The following is a 24,863-nucleotide window of genomic DNA, read 5'->3' as shown; positions in this document are numbered from 1 at the left end:
ACCCGTCGTCTTCCATAGAGCTCAAGCTCCCCATTTCCTCACTTGCCGTCGTCAAATCCAAGCCCCCGAATCCCAAATCTCCACGATAGTGAAAAAGTTCATGGAAAAGCGGTCGACTTCCAAGCCCAAGTCGATTAACCCAACAGGGCTGGTGATTCCGTTGGATCTGATCGCAGAAGAATTGAAAAACAGGCTAAAAACGGGTTGGGTTCGAATTTAGCCGCGCTGGGTAGGAAACTGTTTAGGAAAGGAGCGGGAACGATCTCGTCGGATAAGAAAAATGAGGTGAAGGCTTTGGCTGAGGGAGAGAGAGTGGTGCGAGAGAAAGAGTGTTGGGGGGGTGGGAGGGTGCGCACGGGTGGGGATTATGGGGAAGAAGGGGATCTGGGTTTGGGGTTTTTTTTTCCTACTTCTTCTTCCTCCCTCTTCTTCTTCTTCTTCCTGCTGCTGCAAGTTTTTTTTTTTTTTTTTTTTTTCTTCCTCCCTCTTCTTCTTCTTCTTGCTGTTGTAGCAGGTTTTTTGGGTTTTGGGTTAGGGATAGGGATGTGGGTCGCTGGGGGGGGGGTGGAGGTTTTTCAATTTTTTTTTCTTTCTTTTTTTGAGAAAATTCAGGTTTTAAAAAAAATTAAAAAATTATTTTATTTTCCATGTGGCAGACATTTGGCAGTCACGTGGCATATATGTGGCAGCCACGTTAGCATTTAACAGATCAATGGATGAAAAATATAACGAATGTATTATTTTGAAATAAAATAGTACTTAAGGTATGAAAGTGAAATGTTTTGAAGATGTTGTAAAGAATTGAAATAGATCTCAAACCTGAAGTACGAAAATATAATTTACCCGAAAAACATTGTATTCTCCAACTCATGTTTCATAATAAAAAACAATATTCCAACAAAAAGTCATCTTCTAGTAAAAAACAATATTCCAACAAATAGTGCATGTTATTTTTACTGTATACTTTAAAAGGTAAATGTATAACAGCAGCCAGAAAGAAAAGAAAAAGGTGAAAAAGAATCATAACAGGAAGCAGGGAATCTCCATGACTTGAATGATGTGTCCAAGTCGACAAATCCTGTGGGGCTTTCAATTGCCACATGGCAGAATTTGTAGGCCACATTTTTGTCACCTCGATCAACTCCCTTTTACATTCCCCACTCCGGCTTCCTGTAAATGTGCTTGGTAATCATCTTGGAGATGGAGCTCCCCAATAATGGGGTAGCTTGACCAATTTTACAGGAGAAGTGCTATGTAAACTATCTTAATAATGACACTTTGTATGAAATTTTTATCGCCTTATATTTTTAGCAAAATGTTTTATGATGTTGGTAAGGAAATTATCATTAAATTATGAGGTAACAGAGAGTTTATAGAAAGTCTCCATCTAATAGTATCCTTAGCATTTTTCATTTTACATAAGTAGGCAGAATGATACTTAACTATTTAATTCCTTTGTGAAATGATCCGACCAACCACGTAATCAAAATGCTGTTTGTGAGAATATGAGGACAAAGTACCAATGGTGAGTAACCAAACCATGCAAGGGCTTATAAGAAGTTAGGTTATTCCCCATATTACCAATTACTTTTATGGTGGAATCTCAATTTTTTTCATCATTTATAAGTTTTTCTTGCAACTTAATTAAATTTGTATTTTGATAGTCACTTGAGCTTTTAGTTCGATTTTTTATAAGTTGATATTATAAGTAAACTTTAATGGCAGATAATCACACACTACTTTTATCTAACTAGTCCAACTCATATCGACAACTCTTAATTCAATTTTAAGTCTTTTGACTCATTTAAAATGTTACAATTCTCTTGAATTGTCAAATATGTTCGATTTTACATCAAATTAAAAATGATTTCCATTTGTTTTTATTGGTGGAAAACTAACAAAATGTATGATAAATTTGAAAATTGAAGATAAGTTTTGCGCACTTTTAAAGAACTAAGGAAGATAAACAGCTAAAACTGAAAATCGAGAGGGCAAAATGGGAAAATGACACAAGCCTAAAACCAAACTGACAGTGTCCGGCACGCGCCCATTGAGCGAGTAACAGAAGAAAGGTAAGTAGGTTTAACTGGAGCACGGAAAATCCAGTGAGACGGAGACGGGTCTTGGTATTTGGGAATGGGAACAAAGGCCGTTTTCAAGCGCGTGGGTTTCAGTTAAATTTTGACCTTTTTCACCTTTCGGTAAAAATGGAGCACACTTTCAACTCTGTAACAAAGTTTTATGTGAATAAAATGTCAATTCTAGTACTCACAGTAGTGGTCACTACTATTAATTAATTTCTTTTTATTTTTACTTTTATTTGGGAATAAGTACCTATTAACTTCTTTCTCTCTTTTTTAGAGTTCGTATATTTATGAGAATGAATTGCAGACTCGTATTATACATAACATGTTTTGGGTTTAATTGCTAAAGCTGATGAATCACATGATATTAAGCAGGATGAGGTTGAAATGAATATTGAGTTTTTTAGCCCATAGAGTAATCGATTGATATGATGAAACCACCAACTAATCTCATTTTAACGGAAAAAGTGAGTGTCTGTCATCCTATTCCCATGCCATGATATTCCTCCATAGTCCTTACACATACAACAAAGAATACCAATGTAGTCGTTTAGGTTAAATCCATAGATGAGATATCGACAATTAAACAGAGAGAACATTTGCGTTCTACAAAACATTCATGAAGTGCAACATAAAAAAATCATTTTCAACTCAAAATAAATTGACAGTGTGAGTAAAAACTTTAGCTCACATGATATTGAATGAGATTTGGTTGTTTTTGTTTTGGTTTGTTGGAATTTAAATTATATACTTCCGGAAATTTAATTTGTATTATAAAAACGTGTATGTACAAAAATGGGTTGTTGTTGGTCAATAAATTGCACCATCTCTGCATACGCAAGTCTGAATTCTGATCTATCAGACTCTACCATAAGTACAATTACTTCCTACTTTTCTCTGTATTGGCACTTTAAGTTGTGGGGGTTTCCATGTCCTATTGATTTATTCGATTTTTACTTTACGGTTACTTTTTTAAATCACAGTTTGATACATAGATTGGAATTTTTTGTTTTTTATGAGTTTAATGAGTAATCTTTTTCACAATGAGATTGCGATTTAAAGATCAAGTTCTACAACTCCTCATATTTAACGAGTCAAACAATATTATAATTCCAATCGAATAAGCATAATTGACACTAGATCATTCATTTTTTACCAACTAGATAAGAAAATTTTCATGACATAGGTACACCATTACCACGACATTCCTTGTCAATGATATGAATATGTATAAATATTTGTCCATACAACGTTATATTATTTACACAAAATACGACAAAAATAATGTAGTCGTGTCATCTAAGTTGCTTGCTAGCTTGGAGGCAACATTGACCTTGATTGCATGGAGAAGACTTGAGGATAATGTAGGTTAGAAGTTGCCCTCACGAATCAATTTGTTTTTTCCTATTCTGGTGCAACCATATGACCCTAAAGATTGGTAAAAAAAAAAGAGCAAAAATTTAAAATTATTTGTTCATTTGTGTAGGCAAAACCTTAGATTAGAAGCAAGCAACAGAAAAAGAAATTTAGGTTTTTAGCCAAAATATTTTTAAGATTAGTATAACTTCTCATCTTGCTCATGAAAATTAAAAATCAGTAGAAGTAGTCCAAGAATTTATATACCGTCAATTATTTTGATTTTTCTTTGAAAAATCTCCATTACATTGAAAAACAAGTGAGGAGGTTGATTGAACAAAAATATCATCAATTTAACATAAATTTTTTCATTAAAGGGTCAAAATAATTAATAATAAACAAACTAAATGACCACTTTTATAAATCTTCAATCTCAAAGTAAAGAAATTATGACAATTTTAAAAATCTTTTTGACAAAAAAAAACCAAATTTTTTTTTAAAGCAAACGGAAGATGTTCAATTTCTTCCATTTTATTCACAAGTAATGAGTATCCATCACATCTCCCACTTCTTTTTCTTTATCCAGTACAAACAAAATATATTAAAAAACTAAGCTTTACACTAATGATTTTCTCCTCTACTTTTTTTCCACTGATAACTTCATGAATTTATCTTATTTTTTTATCCAAAAAGATTTGTCAACAAATTTGATGTCAAACCAACTTGACGCCTCCGAAACTAGGTCAGCTCTTCCTACAAAAGAAATCACGAAGTAGTTAGTTAAGATTCTTATCTTATGAATGCTTTCAACTCTTTTACAAGATAAACTTACACATAACAGAAATATTATTGTAGTAATATTTTACGTCAATCACGCATTACCATGCGTATTTATTAATTTCTAACTTAAAAAGTTTATGATTAGCTTAATATATTACCTCAGTGAGGTTCATGCTGAATAACCAACAATTTTATAAAGTCAACCAACTTTCAATTTCCATAATCTTACCTGATTACCAAGATCACTCAAATACAGAAACTTCCAAACTTGCCAATTGAGAAATTTGGGGATGAAAAGAACTAAAACCTGCAAACGTGTGGGGTTACTTAGTAGGTGTCAACAAAATCACCCTAAATTTGTACCTGCCTGCTCTCCGTGTGATGAGGAAAAGTATGGGGAGAATTAGACAAAGAAGAAGGTAGGCAATTGCAGCCAAAAAATGTGAAAAAGGAAAGAAAGTGAGAGGCCAACCTTCTTTTGGATTGTGGGCAAAACACAGTGTCTTTATCACCCCCATCAGCAGTTTTTGTGCCCACTTGCAATTTGGGGGACCAAAAAATTTTCAACTGATAAGAAACAAGAACAAGACAGAGATCTTCTCAGCAATACAACTTTAATCGGGAAAGAAGATGGGTTTTATGCCCATGCTTACAAAAATATATGCGCGGTACATGTTCGATCTTTTCATCAATGCATGACTGGAAGTCAACTGATGACTAATGGAAGGGTTCTTAGCATAAAGATTCGGTCTTTTTCATAACAACAACATTTTTTTGTGTGGTAAAGAAAACCCTTTGCTTGTGTTATCGGTAATAATGATGTGGGATTGTTTAAAATGAGGGAAGATGGCGAAAGTTACCTGAATGATTGAGGAGGTGAAACGGGGTTGGAATTCCTAATAATTTTGCACTTTGTGTTTGTAGGATTTCCTGTTTACAGAGCGTCGAAATTAGATTCAATTATAAAGTGACGTGTGAAAATACGCAAGGAAACCATATCATAGAATGTTACCTTATGTAACAGTGCAGTAAATTCTGATTCAGATGTCCTCAGCTGAGCATGTAACAGTAAATTATCAGAAGGGAAGGGCCACCCTTCAATAGAAATTAAGGCCGGTGTATGTATGAGAATGTGGCAACAGCTCCTCTACCTCGATTCTGGAACTGGAACAACTCATGCTTTTTTTTATTCGGCTTCGGTTAATGGACTCAACCTCTGCCAGGAATACGCCGTAGACTGGCCTATGATCTGAGAATCTCGACTCCCCACGAACATAAGATAATTGATGGAGGCCTCTTCCATACCATAATATACGATCACACCTTCACATGCAGATAGCAGATTTAGATTTTCATAAATGCACAAAAAACGAAATATTTTACTAAATGCCTGATAACTTTTCCATGTTTAATTACTCTCGAAAAGAATTCTACTAGAGATTTGTTATTACCATGCTGGAGTTCTTCGCTTCTCCTTGGTGTGCCTATCATCACCTGCATACCGATCTGAATTATTTAAATACTTGTAAGTTGGAGGGAAATATATCCTCCCTTCATTCCAACCCTCAAAAACGCGTCCTCTTCTTTGCTCTATTCGTAGCTGAGAGTATAAACCATTAAAATTTCAGATACAAGCCATTCGAAAGCAAGTCAAAAAAGACCACGACTCTTTTTTTTCTTTTTGGGCCCATGGGGGTACACAAGACTAACACATTTGAAAGAAAAGCACAATGCTTGTAGTGGAATAGGTAGCACACCTGGTCATTCTCTAACAATGCCCTCCAGTTGCGCATCTCAACAAGAGCTTTTGCAGAGCGGTAAGAAAGGGCAATGCGATAATTCAAATCCCCAAGCCAAATAATTCGACTGCATAAGGAAAATAATATTTGAACTTATTCACTCTAAGGCTAGTTTCTTAAAAATTATCAACTTCAAAGAGAAAGAACAGCAAGACTTAGTACATAAAGAAACTCGACAAAAGGGGGACTTACTCATGCTCTAGTATAGTCTGAGGAGAGTTTTCGTCTCCCATGCCATGAACCCAGGGAAACCTTGTCTTTCTAAGGATCTCCATGACATCAGAATTCCTACGAAGTTCATCTCCTTCCTTCTGCCCCGAGGTCAGATGAGTACAGATGAAGCAAAAGCTTGTTTGATGCAAAGACATGCTAATGGAAATTGAACCCTGGAAAATTCAAGAGAATGAAATTGCTGCGTCTACTAGAAAGTCAACATATATACCATAGGAAACTATTGTACCTTATTTCCGAGATAGCCCATTAATCCTCTTCCAACACAAGACACTTTCAAATTGCGAACATCATCTCGCAGATCACTTTTTACCCACACTGTCAAAAATATACCAACCATTTGTTTGCTGGCAACTAAGCAGTATCTCGAGTGGCCTAGCTGTCTATCTCTATCCTCCATTGAGAAAGACCCACTGTTGGACATTGGTGAATAATGTGTCACAACAGGTGAATCACCAGGTACATGCTCATCATCAGAGGAACCCCATCTGTAATTGGGATCATAATCACTTGGTCTGTGCCCAAACATAACCTGATCACAAACGCTGAATCGCCTATCATGTCTGGGTTGTGGCATTGATATGTCATTGTCCATTCTCATGCTGCGGCTCAAGGATTGGAAGGACCTGCGGTGAAAGAAAGAGGAAGCCTTCTGCCTAGTTGATCCCTCAAAGTCCGCATCTAATTCTACAATCGGATCAGAAACTGGTGAAGGTGTATGGCAAGCACCGCTTGTTCCAGGAAGATTATTTAGAGTCTTCCTTATAAGAGCTAGCCACTTTTTAGCTGGCCCGATGTCTTCCGTGCCTAAAACATTGCCAGCATTCAAAGGAACTATTTCTTGAAACCTGGAAACCAAGGGGATTGATGAGGATTATATTACCACAAAAAACTTTGCACAGATTAGAGAGAACATATCTATATATGCAAGAACATACCCAAGAACATAGATATCAGCAGGAAGAGAGGTATGAAGCCAATCTTCGAGATTCAAACAACTTGGAGGAGATTTTCCAGCCACGTTCCATGTAGCTACAAAGATCCTGTGCCCCGTTGAACACCAATACATATTACAAACGAAGAAAACTTAGCCCGAAAATTTCGGATTAAATCTAATCATCCACAAAGAAGAAGTGCTTAATTACATGACAATTCTAGTTTCATTTTATACCTATAATTATGTACATCTGTAACTTGTGATGCTTCCATATCAATCTTACCCCGCCGGATTCTATCCGAATGCCTCTTGCTCAACCTTTCTGTGGATTTAATTGGGGTTTAAGAGAGGATTAGTAAAAAAATTAGAGAACCGGCCATAAAATTAGGAGATTCTAAACAAAAAATATGATTGTCTTCTTATGCTAAGAATTTTGTGGTCCAAAGCAAAAACTGAACCTGTTTTACTTTTCTTGGTTGTGCATGCCTCCCTCTCTGAATAGTTGTTCCTCCACTCTCCATCACCACCTGAAAAAGATAGCCCCATAAAGTTGTTAAAGCTGAGCTTTTTCCACTGTTGATACATTCAGATGATTCAAAAACCACCACAAGAAAACAAAAACAAAACAATAAGAACAATTTTCAAGTTACAAAATAAATGAAGAAAATATTAATATTAATAATAATTAAAAGAAATTGTTTCAGAAAAAGAGGAAGAAAACAAATGGCTGATCTTGAAGCTGCAGAGTCCATTAAAATCTGAAACTTTTAGTACCCAAAATTGCAGTGATGCAGATTAGAGCAATGCAAGAGTGTTCAGAGCATAGAAGAATCTAAAAATGCAGAGAAATCCCATTTTTCATCTTGATTAAAATCCAGGATTCCCAAATCAGAAAGCCCAAATTTTTTATAGAATCCAAATCAATGCATGTATGTGACAATGACCTCCATAAACGGCGTCGTCTGCATCGAAGTCCTCGGCTTTGCTCTTGATGTTGAACCATTTTTTAACCAGTGTCTTGGGCCATGAAAGCTTCAGAAAATAGCACCAAAAAAAGTCAGCAATCTCAGAACAAAAATGCAGAAAAAAAATTGGAAAAGTGGTGGCAATTTATCAAACCTTGCTTTTCTTGCAATTCTCATCTGTCATTGTTTCACTGCTTCATAAATGGATATCTGTACTTACAGCAATGAATGCGGATGGAGAAAGAAGAAGAATACCAACAAAATCAAAACCCAGGAAGAAAAATGGGCTCAAAAGCTCTGGTTTTTTCAGGGAAACAATGGGAAAAGCTCACTGATTTGCTTAGAAGAAGAAGAGAACAAAAATGGGTAGTGGGAAAATCCCCTGTTTTCTCAAGTAATGAAGGGAACCCAAGTGGGCATTTTATTTTCCCGGCTTCCAAACAGAAAGTTAAAAATCCAAAATACCCCACTGGGTACTTTTCTCCTGCACTCCCTCTTCTGCGTTTGGAAGGAGAGAAAACAGAGGAAACTCAAAGCGGAAGAAACAGAGAAGGACACAGCCCTTCTAAGGATAAATCAAGACAATGCAGGATTCCTAGAGAGAGAGAGAGAGAGAGGGAGAGACTGAGAATGTGGGAGTTATCTGTGAGAAAAACCTCGTTATGGGTACAGAGCAAACAAAGTATCGAATTTTGAAGAGAGAATAAAGTGGAGTGGTACAAGAGTGAGAGAGAGAGAGAGAGAGAGGTTGGCTCTGTGTGTCGAGAGGCTTTTTACCCCAAAATCCAAGGCCGACTCAGCGCTTTGCTTGGGGACTTGGGGAGGGGGCACTCAGGCTGTGGTTTTTGTGAGATTTTTCAGTATGATCGGTATATGAAATGGTACATTATATGTTATTATACAAATTATGAAATATGTGTACTAAAATGTTAATAATTTAAAAAATAAAATTTTCCACCATTCTTATTAAACCACATGATGTACCATTTGTATTTCCGTCATAATTAAAATTTTCTCGTGACTATGGATTATATTTGGCCACCCACTCACACCCAAATTCCCTACAATGCCCTCTGCCAAGCTTTCTCTCTCTAAATTCTTCCCTTTCTCTCTCTAAGTTAGGTTTGATCGAAACCCTGGCAGTTAAAGAACCCAACAAAATAAAATAAATAAAAGAGCATAATGCATTTGGGAGTTCGTTACAACTCATGACACAACTCTGATTGGTTTGAATTACTCCAAATTGCCAATGATACCGTCCGATTTTATATTCCGGTTGTAAGTTTTTTTTTTCACTTTTCTGTTTGACTTGTGAATATTTTAATTCAACGATGTATATTTACACTAAAGGTGAAACATTTGGACCAAATAACACAGTGAACTAGTCGACGAAAATCAAACCGAATATCTCTCACTTATAAGTAAAAAAAAAATTCACTGGCATTAAGTGATACTTGTGAATCATATGTGGTTGTGTTTTCACAATTGGTAAGAATGTTTGGAAGACTATTTTTTTAAGGTCAAGAATGTTGCCCCCAATGTGGGTTTTGTGCTTGCTTTGAGACAGCCATAGCCATAAGTTTTTACAGGGTTTCATAGAGGTTGTATTTTTGTAAAACAAAAAGGGGGTTTCTTCTCCAATGGATGTTCATTTCTTAGGTCTGGGAGATTGGAAGAATGTTTGTGGTCCAACTTAAGAAGCATTGCATATTTCTCCTCAAAACCTTCAATGGTTTGCTTTTTAGTTGAACACTAGGTTACATTGCCATGCCAAATTGAGGCCTTTTGTACTCCATCAAGACTTGTGTCCATGAGGACCAAGGCATTTGTCCCAATTTTGGGGTTTCAACTTGGGTAATTTCAACTTGCTAATCTGCAAGCTCACATTTCATTTTTTGGATGAATGTAAAGTTTGTGTCTTGAAAAATACCCCTTTCATAAAAAGACTCGTTTACACAAATATAAGATGAGAGATTTTTGTTTTTTAGGGATAGAGAGTTATTTGATTCTTTGATATGGATGAAAAAAGAAATCCTGATATAGATATAGTGTTCAATTGAGTGGTAGCTGTTGTCATTGAATGATTCTCTTTGAATGAATTCGATTTGTTGATCGTACTCCTCAGGCTAAGTGTTTCACGTGTTAGCTGGTCCCTTGATCCGCGTAAACCAATGTTCTAAAAAAGGGCCTAGACGGCCGCCTAGGTGCTAGGCGGTGGTGACCCGAGGCGTTTTCTTGCAAATCGGTTGGAAAAATCGGTTGGGCTCTAGGGCGGCCGCCTAGGCGGGCTAAGCACTAGGCGGGCGAGGCGGGCTAGGCGGTGCTAGGCGGCTAGGAGATTTTTTTAATTTTGAAATTAAAAAAAAAAATCCTATCTACATTACTATATTTCCTTATTTTCCTCCTATTTTGCATTTTGTGTGGTTTAAAATTGGGAACTTATTGTACATGTGTTATCCTACAATACTCCTCACTATGGTTCTATGACATATATGCTTAATGTGTTTTTAAATCCGCCTAGGCGCCCTCCTTGACCCTGCCTAGCCGCCTAGGCGCTAGGCACCAGCCCACCGCCCAACTAGCACCTAGCGTTTTTTAGAACCTTAGCGTAAACCAAATATGAACACTCATCGTTTACGGCATGGACTACTAGGGTATCTAATCACATTCGTTCCCCATGCTTTCACACTCCAGCAAGGAAAACGGGGCCTGCTCAAATGTTGAATAGTATACCGCAGTCATGATGTCTCACAATATATAGACCCCATTGCTGGTAAGTTTCGAGCTACCAATTGAATATGGTTCTCATTGTATTGTATTTGTGCCAACACATCACAAGTATACAAGACACAAATCAAATTAACCGCTCAATATTTCAGATTATACACAAGGACACAAGACAGAAGCCAAACTAGTTCACACTTAGTTCACATAAAGGTAGGATCTGTTAGGCCATTTGAGGGTCCCTAATCGTAGCTTAACTCATTAATCTACAACCCACGCGATCTCCTAAGTTTTCGCACGTATCGATTATCATTGTTTTATGCCTATGCTTGAACAAAGTAATTTCTTGGATTAAGCTGTCTGGGCTTGATTTCTTAATTGACTAATCCTCAACACACATGCATGCTACATGTGGGAGACTGTCTTCTTCCCCTATTAAAGTACTTAATGTTCATATTTTAAGGTTATTTGCAATTGATCTATTAGCATATTGTTTAATGTGTTTAAGGACTAACTAAACTATTAAGCTACACAGCTAAACACACCAATGAAAAATACAGAATCTTCATTTCCCAAATGCCAAATGGGAATCCCTCACAAAACCCCATTGAATCCACTAGTCTAGTGAAACTACCCTCATAGCCAACCAGTCCAAATATATGTTGTCAACGACTTGTCTAAAACACATAGAGCTGTCGTACAAAAGGCTCACTTTTCTACCAGCATGGCATTTGGCAAAATGTCTTTCATGTATAGTCATAAATAGAGGTATGACTGTGACATTGTGTTTGGCCGGTGTTGAGTCTCACACTAAAAAGTACCACGTCAACCTGTGTTGTATGGGTGATTGCTTATACGTAGCCTCACTAGTTACTAGTTCTATTGAGATCAATGTAGTGCCGAAACTAGGTCGTGACAAATGGTATACTAGAGCCAACCCGAGCACATAATTTCGTCGATATTGAGTCTCACATCGAAAAAGTACTGAGTCAACCTAGGCTATATATATAAGCGATTGCATGTAGTCTCACTAGTGATTGATATTGAGATCGATGCGCTGCCAATATGCCAACTGATTCATGATATATGGTATCAAAGCCAATCCGAGCGTTTGCAGCTGTTGAGTCTCACATCTAATTAGTATTGGGTCAACCTAAGTTGTATAAGTGATTTCATGTAGTCTCATTAGTGACTAGTTACTATTGGGATCGATACATTGACGAAATGACAAATAGATTGTGACAGATAATATCAGAGCTAACCAGGACATGCATAATTCACTATGGTGAGAAACTGAGTAGAACCGTAAACGTTGGCTAATGCATGTCACGATGGCAGCACCCTGGGATAGTACAAGAAGTATGAGAAAGAGCAAATGCTAAACTTATGAAAGAGTTATGGGCAAAAGGCCATGAAAGAAGACACAGACTACCCTACAACTCGATCGAATTCTTTTCTTTTTACTGCTGGAGAACTGTTTCTTTTCTTTGACTCACAAAAATATTTCATCAAATTAGTGCGATCAAAGAGGACACCATATAATTGGATTCGATTAATGATTTTATAAATGTGGATATATGACTTGTACCTTATCCTTTGGCAAAACGCTACGTAGAACATCCGTCCGCAACTTCATATTATTAGAGGAAAACTTAGGCAAATTGTACATGAAATCGATGGACACTCTCCCCTCTCTTCCTTTGTGGGTACTTCACGGCCGGCTGTTGTAAAATGTAATTGCTCGCTCTCATGTCCCACCATCATTAGTCATCAAATTTTGGTTAGGGATAGTGGTTTTCTATTAAATTATCAAAGAGATGGGCTAAAAGCTCACTTCCAACAATACTGATATTGTCCCCAACTTGTTAATTACCACATGCACAATCCGACAGATGTGAGATTTGATCATAAAAGGTCTTGATATTAGTTGACGTGAGATTAGGATATTTAAACTCTTCTTTTTTCCCTCGTCCTGCTGATGTGTGTGAACATTTCACGCTCTTGTTTTCTCTTTCTCTTTAATTTGTTTGGCAAATACCGCATAAACTGATGGTAATGAATTTTACTTTAGAAGTTACAATTGTTTCTTTAATTTAGAAAAAGAAAAAAGATGATGATTTTCTCACTCTGATCATGAATGTAAGATAAATATTCCACCGTTGAAGTTATTGGTTATGTATGAAAGATTATCTCTCGATATTATTATCCCAACTTTGATTCTGATTGGATAATGATTTTAAACTCTATGTTCACAACTAACACCCAATAAATCTGATGCTAAAGTGATAAAGAAAAGGAAAAACTCAGGACCTCTGGTGCTAGGGTTTTGAAAAACTCGTCCATGCTTGAAAATCAAACGAGTAAACATCATAGATAGACAAACGAGGCAGTCAAAGGGATGATCTTTGATTTGATTTGTACTTTGGGCAAAGTATATATCTTCTTCTCTTAGTTGAGAACATGATTTTCTTTCTGTTTCTTTTGCTTTTTTAGCTTTGAAAAACCTTCTTAAGGCACCCCCTCCATCCTCTCTTTTGCCTAGCTACACAGCTTCGTAACCAAAAATTTGTGTCAAAATTTTGGCTTTTTTTTTGTGTTTTTGTGGGTATCTTTTGTTGTCATTCTTTCCATCTGCCAAAAGAAAGAGAGATGTATTTCCAAAGCACACCTCTGGGTTTGGGCTTCAAGTACTTCTTCTGATGATGTGGCTTCTGATGTAGACTCTCTGTCCTTCGATTCTCCGACATGTAATTGTACAATTATTATACATTACATGACCACATAAACTTTATATCAAAAGTAAAACTAGCTAGTTCTTAAGCTAAAAAATTGTCCTCGTGTATACAAAGTATAAAGGCTTGAAGCTCAATCCACAAGGGTTTTCGTTGGCCCAAACACTTTCGTGGGAATTATCGGAGATATTCTTGAGTAGAAAAGCTTCCATGCTACATTATTTGTCTGTTCAATCCTACACAAGAGTGGCGCATCGCATTAGGGTCGAAATCGGAAATGTGTGGGACTCAAATGTACGAGGCACTCATATATATTTCTTAGACGAATGAGTGACGTAGTACAAAAATTTTATTCAAGAATCTATCCGATAATTCGAGAAATATTAAGATCAATTAATTACTTAACTATTGCGAGCTGATTGTTATCTTTCTTACTTGCATACCTTATAAATAATGAAGGGTCGAAATCAGTCCGTGTGCACATGCTCAACTTAACCCTAGCACTCATTTACAACCAAATGAGCCAGGTAGAATCATTTGCTCATCAGATTAGAAAGTTTGCTAACAAAGAGGCCCCTATTAGTCACAAGAGTGGCTCAAGGTTCTAGTAGTACAATGACAAATATTTTCACTCAAAAAGGAAGAACACATCACAAATAAAATACAAATTGACTTGTTGACATTGATGTGAAGTTTTTCACTTTTGGGTGGAAAAAGGGTAGTTCTATTCACACTTATTTTTACCTCCTCTACACCTTTGTTAAATTTTGTCCATTGTTCTTCTTCAATACATTTGATTCTACAGCAAAAAATTGAGAGAAGTATATGAAAAGTAAAAACGAGTGTGTGGATAGCACTACTAGTAGGAAAAAAAAAACAAAAAACAAAAACCACATGCATTGCATTAATTTTTCATCCACTTTAGTGTCCTGGCTAAGATCTTGTCACTGTCTTTGCTTCCCCTTTCACTTTCCTAGCTTTTATCACCATCCAATGATGCAATCCATGGTGTTTTTTGCTGCCCATCAAATCTTTGCGGTCTGTCCATTTCATCATTTATTTATTTTTGTCTTCCTTCCAACCTTAGCAATGTTGGCTTAATCTGCAGAACTGGCTCTAGACTTCTAGTTAGAAATGCAAATTGAATTTTACCTACAATTTGTTTTACCAATGTAGGCCTTAAGCCATAAAAGCTAGATACAGAAACCTGCAGAACTTAACATGTGAAGCAATCCAATGTACCATATGATAAATCCGGCATCAAAGCAGTTAGGGAATGATGTAATTTGAATTTTCACGACCACATATGTACAAGGATAATAATTTACAAGCATCAGAGTGCATATGTCACATGTGCATATAACGACAAAATATGTATAGTATTAGTTCATATTTAATACAAATGCATTTTAGCGTAAATACAAACATGATTGTAGATGCTTGATCGACAAGTCCATTCTTCTCTAGTCAAATATAGATTAATCTTAAATCATCAAATCGACAAATTCAATTGTTAGATCGACATGTTCATTCTTCTCTAGTAAAATATAGATTAATCTTAGCCTATCAATTGGCAAATTCAGCTCCTCCATAGGTGTGTTCCAAAGGCAATCCAATCACTACTGTATTCTGTATCAACCCTTAATGATTAAGCAGGAATATGTATATATAGCTGAACAAGTAAAAGTAGTACATTTTTCAAATATTGTGTACAAATGCTAATAAATTGCTGGTTCGCTCTATGTTTACAAGTAAAAGGTAATTGGAGTAAAAAGTGATTTGTTAAAAAAAGTAATTAGAAAAATAGTTCGCTCTTTGTATATATCTGATTCGTCACCCTCCCTTGGCGCCCCCGTGATATCAACTTGTCCCTCCGCATGTGGCACTGGCGCGGGTGGGGTTGGTGGCGCGGGTGGTGAGGGGAGTGGACTAATTGCATCGGGCGGCAGCGGTATGATGTCTTCAGGTGGTGGTGGCGTGATAGGTTCAGGTGGTGGTGGTATGATTGGTTTTGGTGGTGGTGGCATGGCATGATTGGCACAGTTGGCGGCGAAGGCAATGGTTTGATTGGTTTCGCTGGTGGCGCCGGCGGAGGTATGATTGGTACAGGTGTTGGTACTGGTACTGCTGGTGGTGGAGACGGTAGTGGTACGACAGGTGCCGGCTGCAACGGTGGTGGCATGATTGGTGGTGGTGGACGGTTAATTGGAGAGGGAGATATTGGGGTGGGTGTTAGGGGGGGGGGGGGGGGGGGGGGGGGGTGTGTGGTGGGTTGGCGTTATCTTCAAACAAGGCACATTAGGCACCGTCGTTCCGACTGAAGTTCCTTCGGCATTGTTGCAAGACGCAAAAATCATCTTATCCCCCACCGAAGACTTTATATCAATCTGATCCATCACAATATTATAACAGCCACCCGAAATCTTATCGCAGTCGAACTTAATCACCTTCTGTAGCGGAAGTCCCTTCGAAATTGATGTACGTCGCATCCCCCCACCACCGCCGATGACTGACTTTTGCAGTTCTTGTCCCCATTACAATAGTATTGATCAATAACAATAGGGTTTTGAGCTCCATCAAGTTTGATCCTCTCAAACGTTATGTTTCTCGCGTACCCGGAGCCATCCTGCCACGTCTTGATCCTTGGCACCGTTTATAATTCTGGTGAAACTACAATCTTTCACGTAGATATTGTCCACTTTCTCAGTAGTTCCATCTGCTCCTAAACTTCCAACACTGTTTGCGAGAGACAATTGAGGTTTATATCATGGACAACATCACAATAATCCATTGGTCGAATAATAAAACATACATGTTGCATTAACATGACAAGAGACTATTTTAGTCATTCGAATGTGTGGGGACATACCTAATTCCATGACCTGGTCCGCATGCAAATGTTGGTAATATAGAGAAAGGAGCACCCCGGTTGATTACAATACAATCGTCGCTTGTTCTGATAAATGAATCTCGAATGCTGACCTGGCTTGAGAAGGAGATGTCAATAGTGTCAGTGTTGGGACTGTTTTCTGGCGCATGAATGTTCAAATGCAAGACATCCACATTGTCACAACCGTTTGTACCGATATGTGCTTGTGGGCTGTTCAAAAAAGTGAATCCGCTGAGCTTAAGGTTCAAACAGTTGTTGAACTCAAGTGCCTTTTGTGGTTTGCAGTTGTCGTTGTCCCCTAAGAGCTTGCGCGATCTTGCGTCGTATTAGGCTGTGCTCCACCAATCAGAACCCTGACCGTCGATCTTACCCAAGCTGTTGACCATGAGATTTTCAACATTAGAAGAACTTAGCCAGCTACCCGACTAACATTCTTTCCATGCACCACGGTTAGGTGCCAACCCGTTAGCTAAAACTTGAATATGCAGACTTTTTGGCTTGCATGGACCTTCAAATTTAATAGGTTGCAACATGAACGTTTTGCCCTCTGGAACAAGAAGCGTCAGTACACCGTCCTTATCACCGTTACATATGTCACCCCATGCCTTCACAAAAGCCAGGGAATCATCGGTTCGTCCGTCTCCAACATCATCGTATTTGGTTATGTCAAATATTTTTTGGCTATGTGCGATGCCAATAAACAGCGGCCTAGTGAGGAAGAAGAAAACTAAAATGCGAACGACTGTGTTGAACTGCATTGCTTTCAAAACAACAGAGAAGTGTCTCAGATGCTAGAAGAACACAAGGATTGTAAACACTAATTACAAAAATGCAGTGTTACTATATTTACTTGGAATGTTAGTTTTGTTCCTAAATACAATTGGTTTTGGTTAATTTCCATTGAAACTTGGTACGGAGGGAAATCCTCCTACCGTTAGGAATAGTTTCCTGCTGTATCCCGAACCCACCTATCAACCACAACCACGACAAGGCACCGGAGAGAGACGGTAATTAATTTGGAAGCATGAGTAAGAAACTAATATAAAGGAAAGCACTAATTAATTCTACCTTAAACCCCACAATCATGCAGGACACATCCAGTCATCAGGTTGCTCGAAATTCGTAGGCATATTTTCATGTTACAATTGGAATTGGCTTTAGTTTACTTCTTGTAACTTGGAGTTGGATGTTCCATCAAGGAAATCAAAGTGTTAGGTTTCCTGTTCTTAACAATCTGTCGGACCAAAGCTTCGAAATCAAAGGTTTATTCATGGCCAATCCTCAAAATAACTATTACGAAAAGTGATTCTAACTTTGCTCTAATGTGAGAGAACGCAGCTCTTATATGTATTTAAATGTTTCTATGGTTGGTCGTAGTTTTAACTAGTTTTAAAGACCTGTAGGTGTAGCAAGCAATTACCAAATAAGAATAGTATGAATTTATGCTTAATAAAAACGCAATTATAGAGTAAATACAATCGTAACTGTAAACTTTAGATTGACGAATTTGTCATTGCTCAGTAAAGTGCATACCATCATGTGACATCCCATACTAATGATATAATGAGGTTTAGACAAAACAATTTAAGCGTCTTTCTTTTATTGACACAGAACGCCAGTGTACCCAGGCCATGTAAACCCTTTCTGACTATCGTGTCACTTTCTGAGCTTCTATCACCATTCTAATCCATATAATTGTTACTTGCTGCCCATCAAATCTTTGAGGTATTTGTCTATTTCATCATTTATTCATTTTTCGTCTTCCTTCCAACATTAGTAATGGTTTGCCTTCGTCTGCAGAACTAGTTTTAGTTGGAAAAGTAAATTGAATATTTACCTACCAATTATTTTACCAGATGCAAGTTACTCAAGTTCAAAGCATGTGATACACAAGTTAATCAAAAAAATAGCTGATGCAACAAGAACCGTCATCAGTGGACAAAACATGTAGTAGTTTATATGTAGATTAGCACTGCCAGAAGCTCCACTTCCGGTGTAGATGGTTGTTGGCCTCGTAGGCTCCGTCGCTGAACTCTGTAGACAAGGCACGTTGGGCACCGTAGTGCCGACATAAGTCCCTTTGGCGTTGTTACAAGTCGCAAAAATCTTCATATCCCTCACCGCTGGCATTATATTAATCCTATCCATCACAATATTATGACAGCCACTTGAAACTTGATCGCAATCGAGTTTAATCGCCTCCTCCGTCGCAGAAGTGCCTTCAAAATCGATGTACGTCACATCCGCCACCACCACGGCCGACGACTGACTTTTGCAATTGTTTTCCCCATTACAATAGTACTGATCAATAATGATAGGATATTGAGCTCTGTCAAGTTTGATCCTCTCGAGCGTGATGTTCCTTGCATACCCGGAACCGCCTTGCCACGTCTTTATTCTTGCTCCGTTTGTAGTTCCAGTGAAACTACAATCTTTCACATATATGTTGTCCACTTTATTACTAGCTCCATCTTCTCCCAAGCTTCCAACACTGCTTGCAAAAGAAAATTAATCTATGTTAACATATACGGCATCACGATTGGCATCGAATCGGTCATATTTATTTAACAGTTAATGGAAGATAAGAGAACAGAGACATACCTAATTCCATGACCTGGTCCGCAAGCAATGTTGGTGATGGAGAGAAAGGAACACCCGTCGCCAATGGAAATACAATCGTCGCCTGTCCTGATAGACGAAACACAAATGGTGACATGGCTCGAGAAGGAGATATCAATACCATCAGTGTTTGGACTGTCTTCAGGCGCATGTATGTTCAAATGCGATACATCAGCGTTGTCACAACTATTTATACCAATATGCACTTGCGGGCTGTTTAGAAAAGTGAGTCCGCTGAGCTGAGGTTTTGGCAGTTCTGGAATTGCAGTGCCTTCTGTGGTTTGCAATCGTTATCCCCAAGAGCTTGCGCGATCTCCCGTCGTATTGGCTAGTGCTCCACCATGCAGCCCCCGGCCGTCGATTTTGCCTGAGCCATCAAGCATTAGGTTTTCGACATTTGAAAAACTTAGCCAATCCTCCGAATCGCATTCTTTCCATGCACCACGTGCAGGTGCCAACAAATTTCCTAGAACTTGAAGGTGAATGTTCTTTGTATTGCATGGGCCTTCAAATTTTATATGTTGCAATAAGAACGTTTTCCCCTCAGGCACAATAAGTGTTGGTATGCCATTACTAGCTTCACTAATTCCTTGACATAAATCTTTCCATGCATTCACAAAAGCTGGGGAATCATCCATTCGGCCGTCTCCCACAGCACCATACTTGGTTATGTCCAGTATTTTTTGGCTATGTGCGATGCCAATAAACAACGACAAAGCGAGGAAGAAGAAAATTAAAATGTGAACGAGTGTGTTGGTGATCGACATTGTTTGCGAAACAACGAATAATTCCCAAAAATTTGAAACTATAGCTTTCTCCAAGCTAGAACAATGTTGATCGTTGGAGTAAACAATACAGTGGTTCAACATGTGTATATATACTAGCAAACTTACTTTTTATGAGTAATATGTGTTGGTATATGGTCCAGCCCATGATGAATGTTCTAGATTATTCTAGTAAGCAAGTGAGGTGGCTAGAGCATACTAGACAATTCTAGCATGTTATTAAGTTGATGAAGAAGCTAGAGAGTACTAGCTTCCTTGGTTGCAAATGGAAAGATCTAGAAGCTACAATTTTGTGGTTAGTCTAGAATTATCTATGTTAGAGGTTGGTAGAATATTCTAGAAACTAGAAACTAGTAGAATGCCAAGCCCTCACCTATAAATATGGGTGTAGTGTTGTAATCAAGTAACCAAGTGTGAGTAGCAAAGGATCAAGTCCAAAGCTAGAGTTCCACTTCAAGAGTGAGAGTGAGAGTGCATTGTGTTCCACTACACATTGTGATTAAAGTTTAGAGTGATAGAAAGTGTGTGTTATACTTTCTTGTATCCATCAAGCCTTGTCTTTGGCTTGGTAATACTACCCTTGTTGTACTCATCATTTTCATATAGTGAAGATTGATCGTTGTTCCGTGGATGTAGGCATAAATTTTCGAACCACGTAAATTCTTGGTGTCCATTTTCTACTTTACTTTGTGCATTCTATATCTTGTAGTACCGACATTCCTAACAAGTGGTATTAGAGCCTGGTTGGCTCGTACTACGAGATGGAAGAAAGTGGCACTATGATCAAACTCACCAACTCCAATTGGGTAACATGGAAGCCAAGGATGGAGGACATTCTCTATTGCAAGGATCTGTATGAGCCAATTGAAGGAGATGCCGCTGAGCCCAAAAGCATGTCCGATGTCGAGTGGAAGAAGATGAATCGCAAGGCAATTGGCACAATTAGACAATGGGTGGACGATAGTGTTTTTCACCATATGTCTAACGAAACCAATGCCCGCGAGTTTTGGAGGAAGCTTGAGTCCTTGTTCGAGAATAAGACCCCAGCCAAGAAAGCCTTCTTGATCAAAGAGCTCATCAATGTGAAGTAAAAGGATGGTTTAAATGTAACAGAACACTTGAACAATTTCTAGAATATCATCAACCAGTTGGCTACTATGAACATGACAATTGAGGATGAGCTGTAAGTACTCTTGTTACTTGGATCTTTGCTAGACAGTTGGGAGACCTTTGTGGTGAGTGTAAGTAACTCAGCTTCTAATGGTGTTCTTACTCTTGATAATGTTAAAAATAACATGCTCAATGAAGAAACAAGGAGAAAGACTTCTGGCACAGATAGAAGCCAAGTATTTGTCACAGAGAACTGCGGTAGAAGCAAGAGTAGATGGCCTGGAGGTCATGGCAGGAGTCCTAGCCGATCCAAGTCAAGGTTCAAGGGTGCATGCCACCATTGTGGCAAAGAAGACCATATGAAGAAAAATTATCTAGTTTGGAAGAGAGAGCAAAGGGAAGGAAACAATCAGAAGAAAGATGATACTGGCAATACCACCGTAGTCCTATGTGGTGATGTACCAGAAATATTGTCTGTTGGTGAATGTCTGCATATGGGTAATTCTGACAGAGACATTGAATGGATCTTTGACAATGGAGCTTCCCTCCATTCTACATCCAAACGGGAGTTATTCAATACATGTGGCTTTGGCATAGTGAAGATGGGGAATGAAAGCTATTCCAAAATTCTTGGAATTGGTGATATTTGCCTAAGAACTAATCTCGGTTCCCAGTTGATGTTGAAAGATGTGAGACATATTCCTGATATACGTCTCAATCTGATATCCATCAGTACCCTTGATCAACAAGGTTATTATCACCATATTGGCGAAGGAAAATTGAAATTTACTAAAGGCTTAATGGTGGTAGCAAGAGCACGACTTTGTTGTACGTTGTACCGATCAAATGCCAAGATTTTGAAAGGTAAGTTGAATGATGTGGATAACTCATCTTTAGACTTATGGCATAAGAGGCTAGGCCACATGAGCGAGAAAGGCCTACAAGTTCTAGCAAAGAAGTCTCACATTCCCTTTGCCAAAGGTACATCATTAAACTCTTGTGAGCACTGTTTATTCAGAAAACAATGAAGAGTTAGTTTTTCTATTCCATCTACAAAGAAAGGAAATTTGTTAGATCTTGTTTATTTAGATGTGTGTGGTCCCATGGAAGTCGAGTCACTTGGAATAAATAAATATTTTATTACTTATATTGATGATGCTTCAAGAAGGGTCTAGGTGTTTTTGTTGAAATCCAAGTGGAGAGGGAAATTGGGAAACCTCTCAAGTGCCTTCGTAGCGACAACAGTGGCGAGTACACATCTCATCAGTTTACAGAGTATTGTGTGAAACATGGCATACGTCATGAGAAGACAGTTCCTGGAACTCCAAAACATAATGGTGTTGCTGAAAGAATGAACCGAACCATCATGGAGAAAGTCAGGTGTATGCTGAGGACTGCAAAGTTGTCTAAGCAATTCTGGGGTGAAGTTGTAAGGACAACATGTTATTTGATCAACCGATCTCCATCAGTACCATTAGGTCTTGATGTTCCAGAGAAAGTATGGACTGGCAATGATGTGTCTTACTCTCATCTGAAAGTGTTTGGTTGCAAAGCTTTTGTGCATGTGCCCAAAGAGCAGAGATCGAAGTTAGACTACAAAGCTACACCGTGCATCTTTCTTGGTTATGGCGGTGAAGATTTTGGTTACAGATTATGAGACCCATACTATAAGAAGTTTATAAAAAGCAGAGATGTGATCTTTTACGAAGACCAAACAATTGGGGATTCGGATAAAGAGGCATAACCAGATGGTGCAGTCAGAGGAGTTGATCCATTAGCTTTAGATGAAGAAAGTCACGGTGACATCCCTGAAGCAGCTGCCAATGAAGTGCATGCAGAACTAGATAATGCTGGAGCCTGATCAAGATGAGCCAGACCATGAAATTACTGATCAAGGGGAGCCTGAAGAGCAAATTCAAGGGGAATCCAATCAGGGGGAGCCTCCAACCTCGCAAGAGAATGAAGATCAAGTCAGAAGATCCAGCAGAAATCGAAGACCATCTACCAAGTATTCTTCATCAGAGTATATCATGATGACTAATTATGGAGAGCCCGATACTTATGAGGAGGCCAGAGCTCATAACGATAGTGACAGATGGATGAAGGCAATCGAGTCAGAGATGGATTCCTTATTAAAGAATGATACCTATAAGGTAGTGGAGCTTCCAAAGGGTAGAAAAGCATTGAAAAATAAGTGGGTGTTCAAATTGAAAAAAGACAACAAAATGACAAGATACAAGGCTCGTTTGGTTGTCAAAGATTTTGGTCAAAAGAAAGGAGTTGACTTTGATGAGATTTTCTCACCAGTGGTGAAGATGACTTCTATTTGAATTACCCTTGGTATGGCAGCAAGCATGGATCTTGAGCTCAAGCAGTTAGACGTTAAAACTGCATTTCTCCACGGCAATTTAGAAGAGGAGATATACATGGAGCAACCCAAAAGCTTTGGAGTCAAAGGTAAAGAAAATTTGGTGTGCAAGCTGAAGAAAAGCTTATATGGTCTTAAGCAGGCTCCAAGAAGTAGAATAAGAAGTTCAACTCATTCATGGTGAATAATGGGTACAAGAGAACTCATGTTGACTCTTGTGTCTATATCAAATAATTTTCTGGAGGTAAATTCATCATTTTATATCTTTATGTTGATTGTTGGTCAAGATGCTTATATAATTAAAAGGCTTAAAGAGAGTTATCTAAGTCCTTTGACATGAAGGACTTAGGGCCAACCAAGCAGATTTTGGGCATGGATATAATTCGTGACAGAAAATCCAAGAAGTTGTGGCTGTCAAAAGAAAAGTATGTTAAACGGGTGCTTGAAAGGTTCAACATGAAAGCAGCCAAACCGATAAGCTCACCTTTAGCCAATCATACCAAGTTGAGCAAAGAGTCGTGTCCAAAAACATATGAAGAAAATGAGAAAATGGCAATTGTTCCCTACTCTTCAGCGGTAGGAAGTATCATGTATGCAATGGTGTGCATACGGCTATATATTGCTCATGCAGTAGGTGTGATGAGCAGGTTTCTCATATATTGGAAGGGGACTTCTAAGATGTGTTTGTGCTTTGGCAGTTCTAAACCAATCTTGGAAGGATTTACAAATGCTGACATGGGAGGTGACCTGGATGGTAGAAAATCTACGTCTGGGTACTTGTTTACTTTTGCAAGGGGAACCGTCTCATGGCAATCCAAGTTGCAAAAGTGTGTTGCTTTGTTCACAACCGAGGCTGAATATATAGCCGCTACGGAAGCATGCAAGGAGTTATTGTGGCTGAAGCGGTTTCTCCAAGAGTTGGGTTTGAAGCAAAGTGATTATGGCGTTTATTGTGATAGTCAAAGTGCTCTGGATTTGAGCAAGAACACTGCATATCATTCACGTACCAAGCACATTGATATTCATTATAACTGGATTAAAGATGTTATCGAGAACAAGTTGCTGCAACTGAAGAAAATTCATACCGATAATAATTCTTCAGACATGTTGACAAAGGCAGTCACAAAATCAAAGTTGGAATTCTACATTAAGGCTGCTGGGATGGACTCCAGGTAACTTGGAGTCATGATCGGAATTCCTCCCTCATGGACTGGAGGGGGAGATTGTTGGTATATGGTCTAGCCCATGATGAATGTTCTAGATTATTCTAGTAAGCAAGTGAGGTGGTTGGAGCATGCTAGACAATTCTAGCATGTTATTAAGTTGATGGAAGAAGCTAGAGAGTACTAGCTTCCTTGGTTGCAAATGGAAAGATCTAGAAGCTACAATTTTGTGGTAGTCTAGAATTATCTAAGTTAGAGGTTGGTAGAATATTCTAAAAACTAGTTGTAGTTTGTAAAAGGAATTAGAAACTAGTAGAATG

The 24,863-nt window shown here is 38.3% G+C and overlaps 1 protein-coding gene and 1 pseudogene across 2 annotated transcripts; both read right to left on the bottom strand.

Moving 5' to 3' along the window:
• Positions 1-3,781: 3,781 nt before the first annotated feature.
• On the bottom strand, positions 3,782-8,976 carry LOC137716089 (type I inositol polyphosphate 5-phosphatase 4-like). 2 transcript variants are annotated; one of them, XM_068455482.1, is made up of 14 exons: positions 8,307-8,976; positions 8,132-8,219; positions 7,646-7,714; positions 7,422-7,509; positions 7,189-7,293; positions 6,480-7,098; positions 6,212-6,405; positions 5,978-6,086; positions 5,672-5,820; positions 5,233-5,543; positions 5,081-5,150; positions 4,693-4,787; positions 4,450-4,527; positions 3,782-4,193 (listed from the first exon to the last, which is right to left on the bottom strand). In XM_068455482.1, the coding sequence occupies exons 1-10, from the start codon at positions 8,334-8,336 to the stop codon at positions 5,318-5,320; spliced, it is 1,677 nt and encodes a 558-aa protein (XP_068311583.1). In that variant the 5' UTR covers positions 8,337-8,976; the 3' UTR covers positions 3,782-4,193; positions 4,450-4,527; positions 4,693-4,787; positions 5,081-5,150; positions 5,233-5,317. The 2 variants fall into 2 exon arrangements, with proteins under 2 accessions (XP_068311583.1, XP_068311584.1); XM_068455483.1 differs by having other exon boundaries at positions 5,672-5,714.
• Positions 8,977-16,051: 7,075 nt separating this feature from the next.
• LOC137714637 (probable polygalacturonase At3g15720) lies at positions 16,052-19,884 on the bottom strand (annotated as a pseudogene).
• Positions 19,885-24,863: the final 4,979 nt, after the last annotated feature.

Source organism: Pyrus communis, chromosome 14 (assembly GCF_963583255.1).
Source record: "Pyrus communis chromosome 14, drPyrComm1.1, whole genome shotgun sequence".
NCBI lineage: Eukaryota > Viridiplantae > Streptophyta > Magnoliopsida > Rosales > Rosaceae > Pyrus > Pyrus communis.
This window is presented reverse-complemented; position numbering and strand designations above follow the sequence as displayed.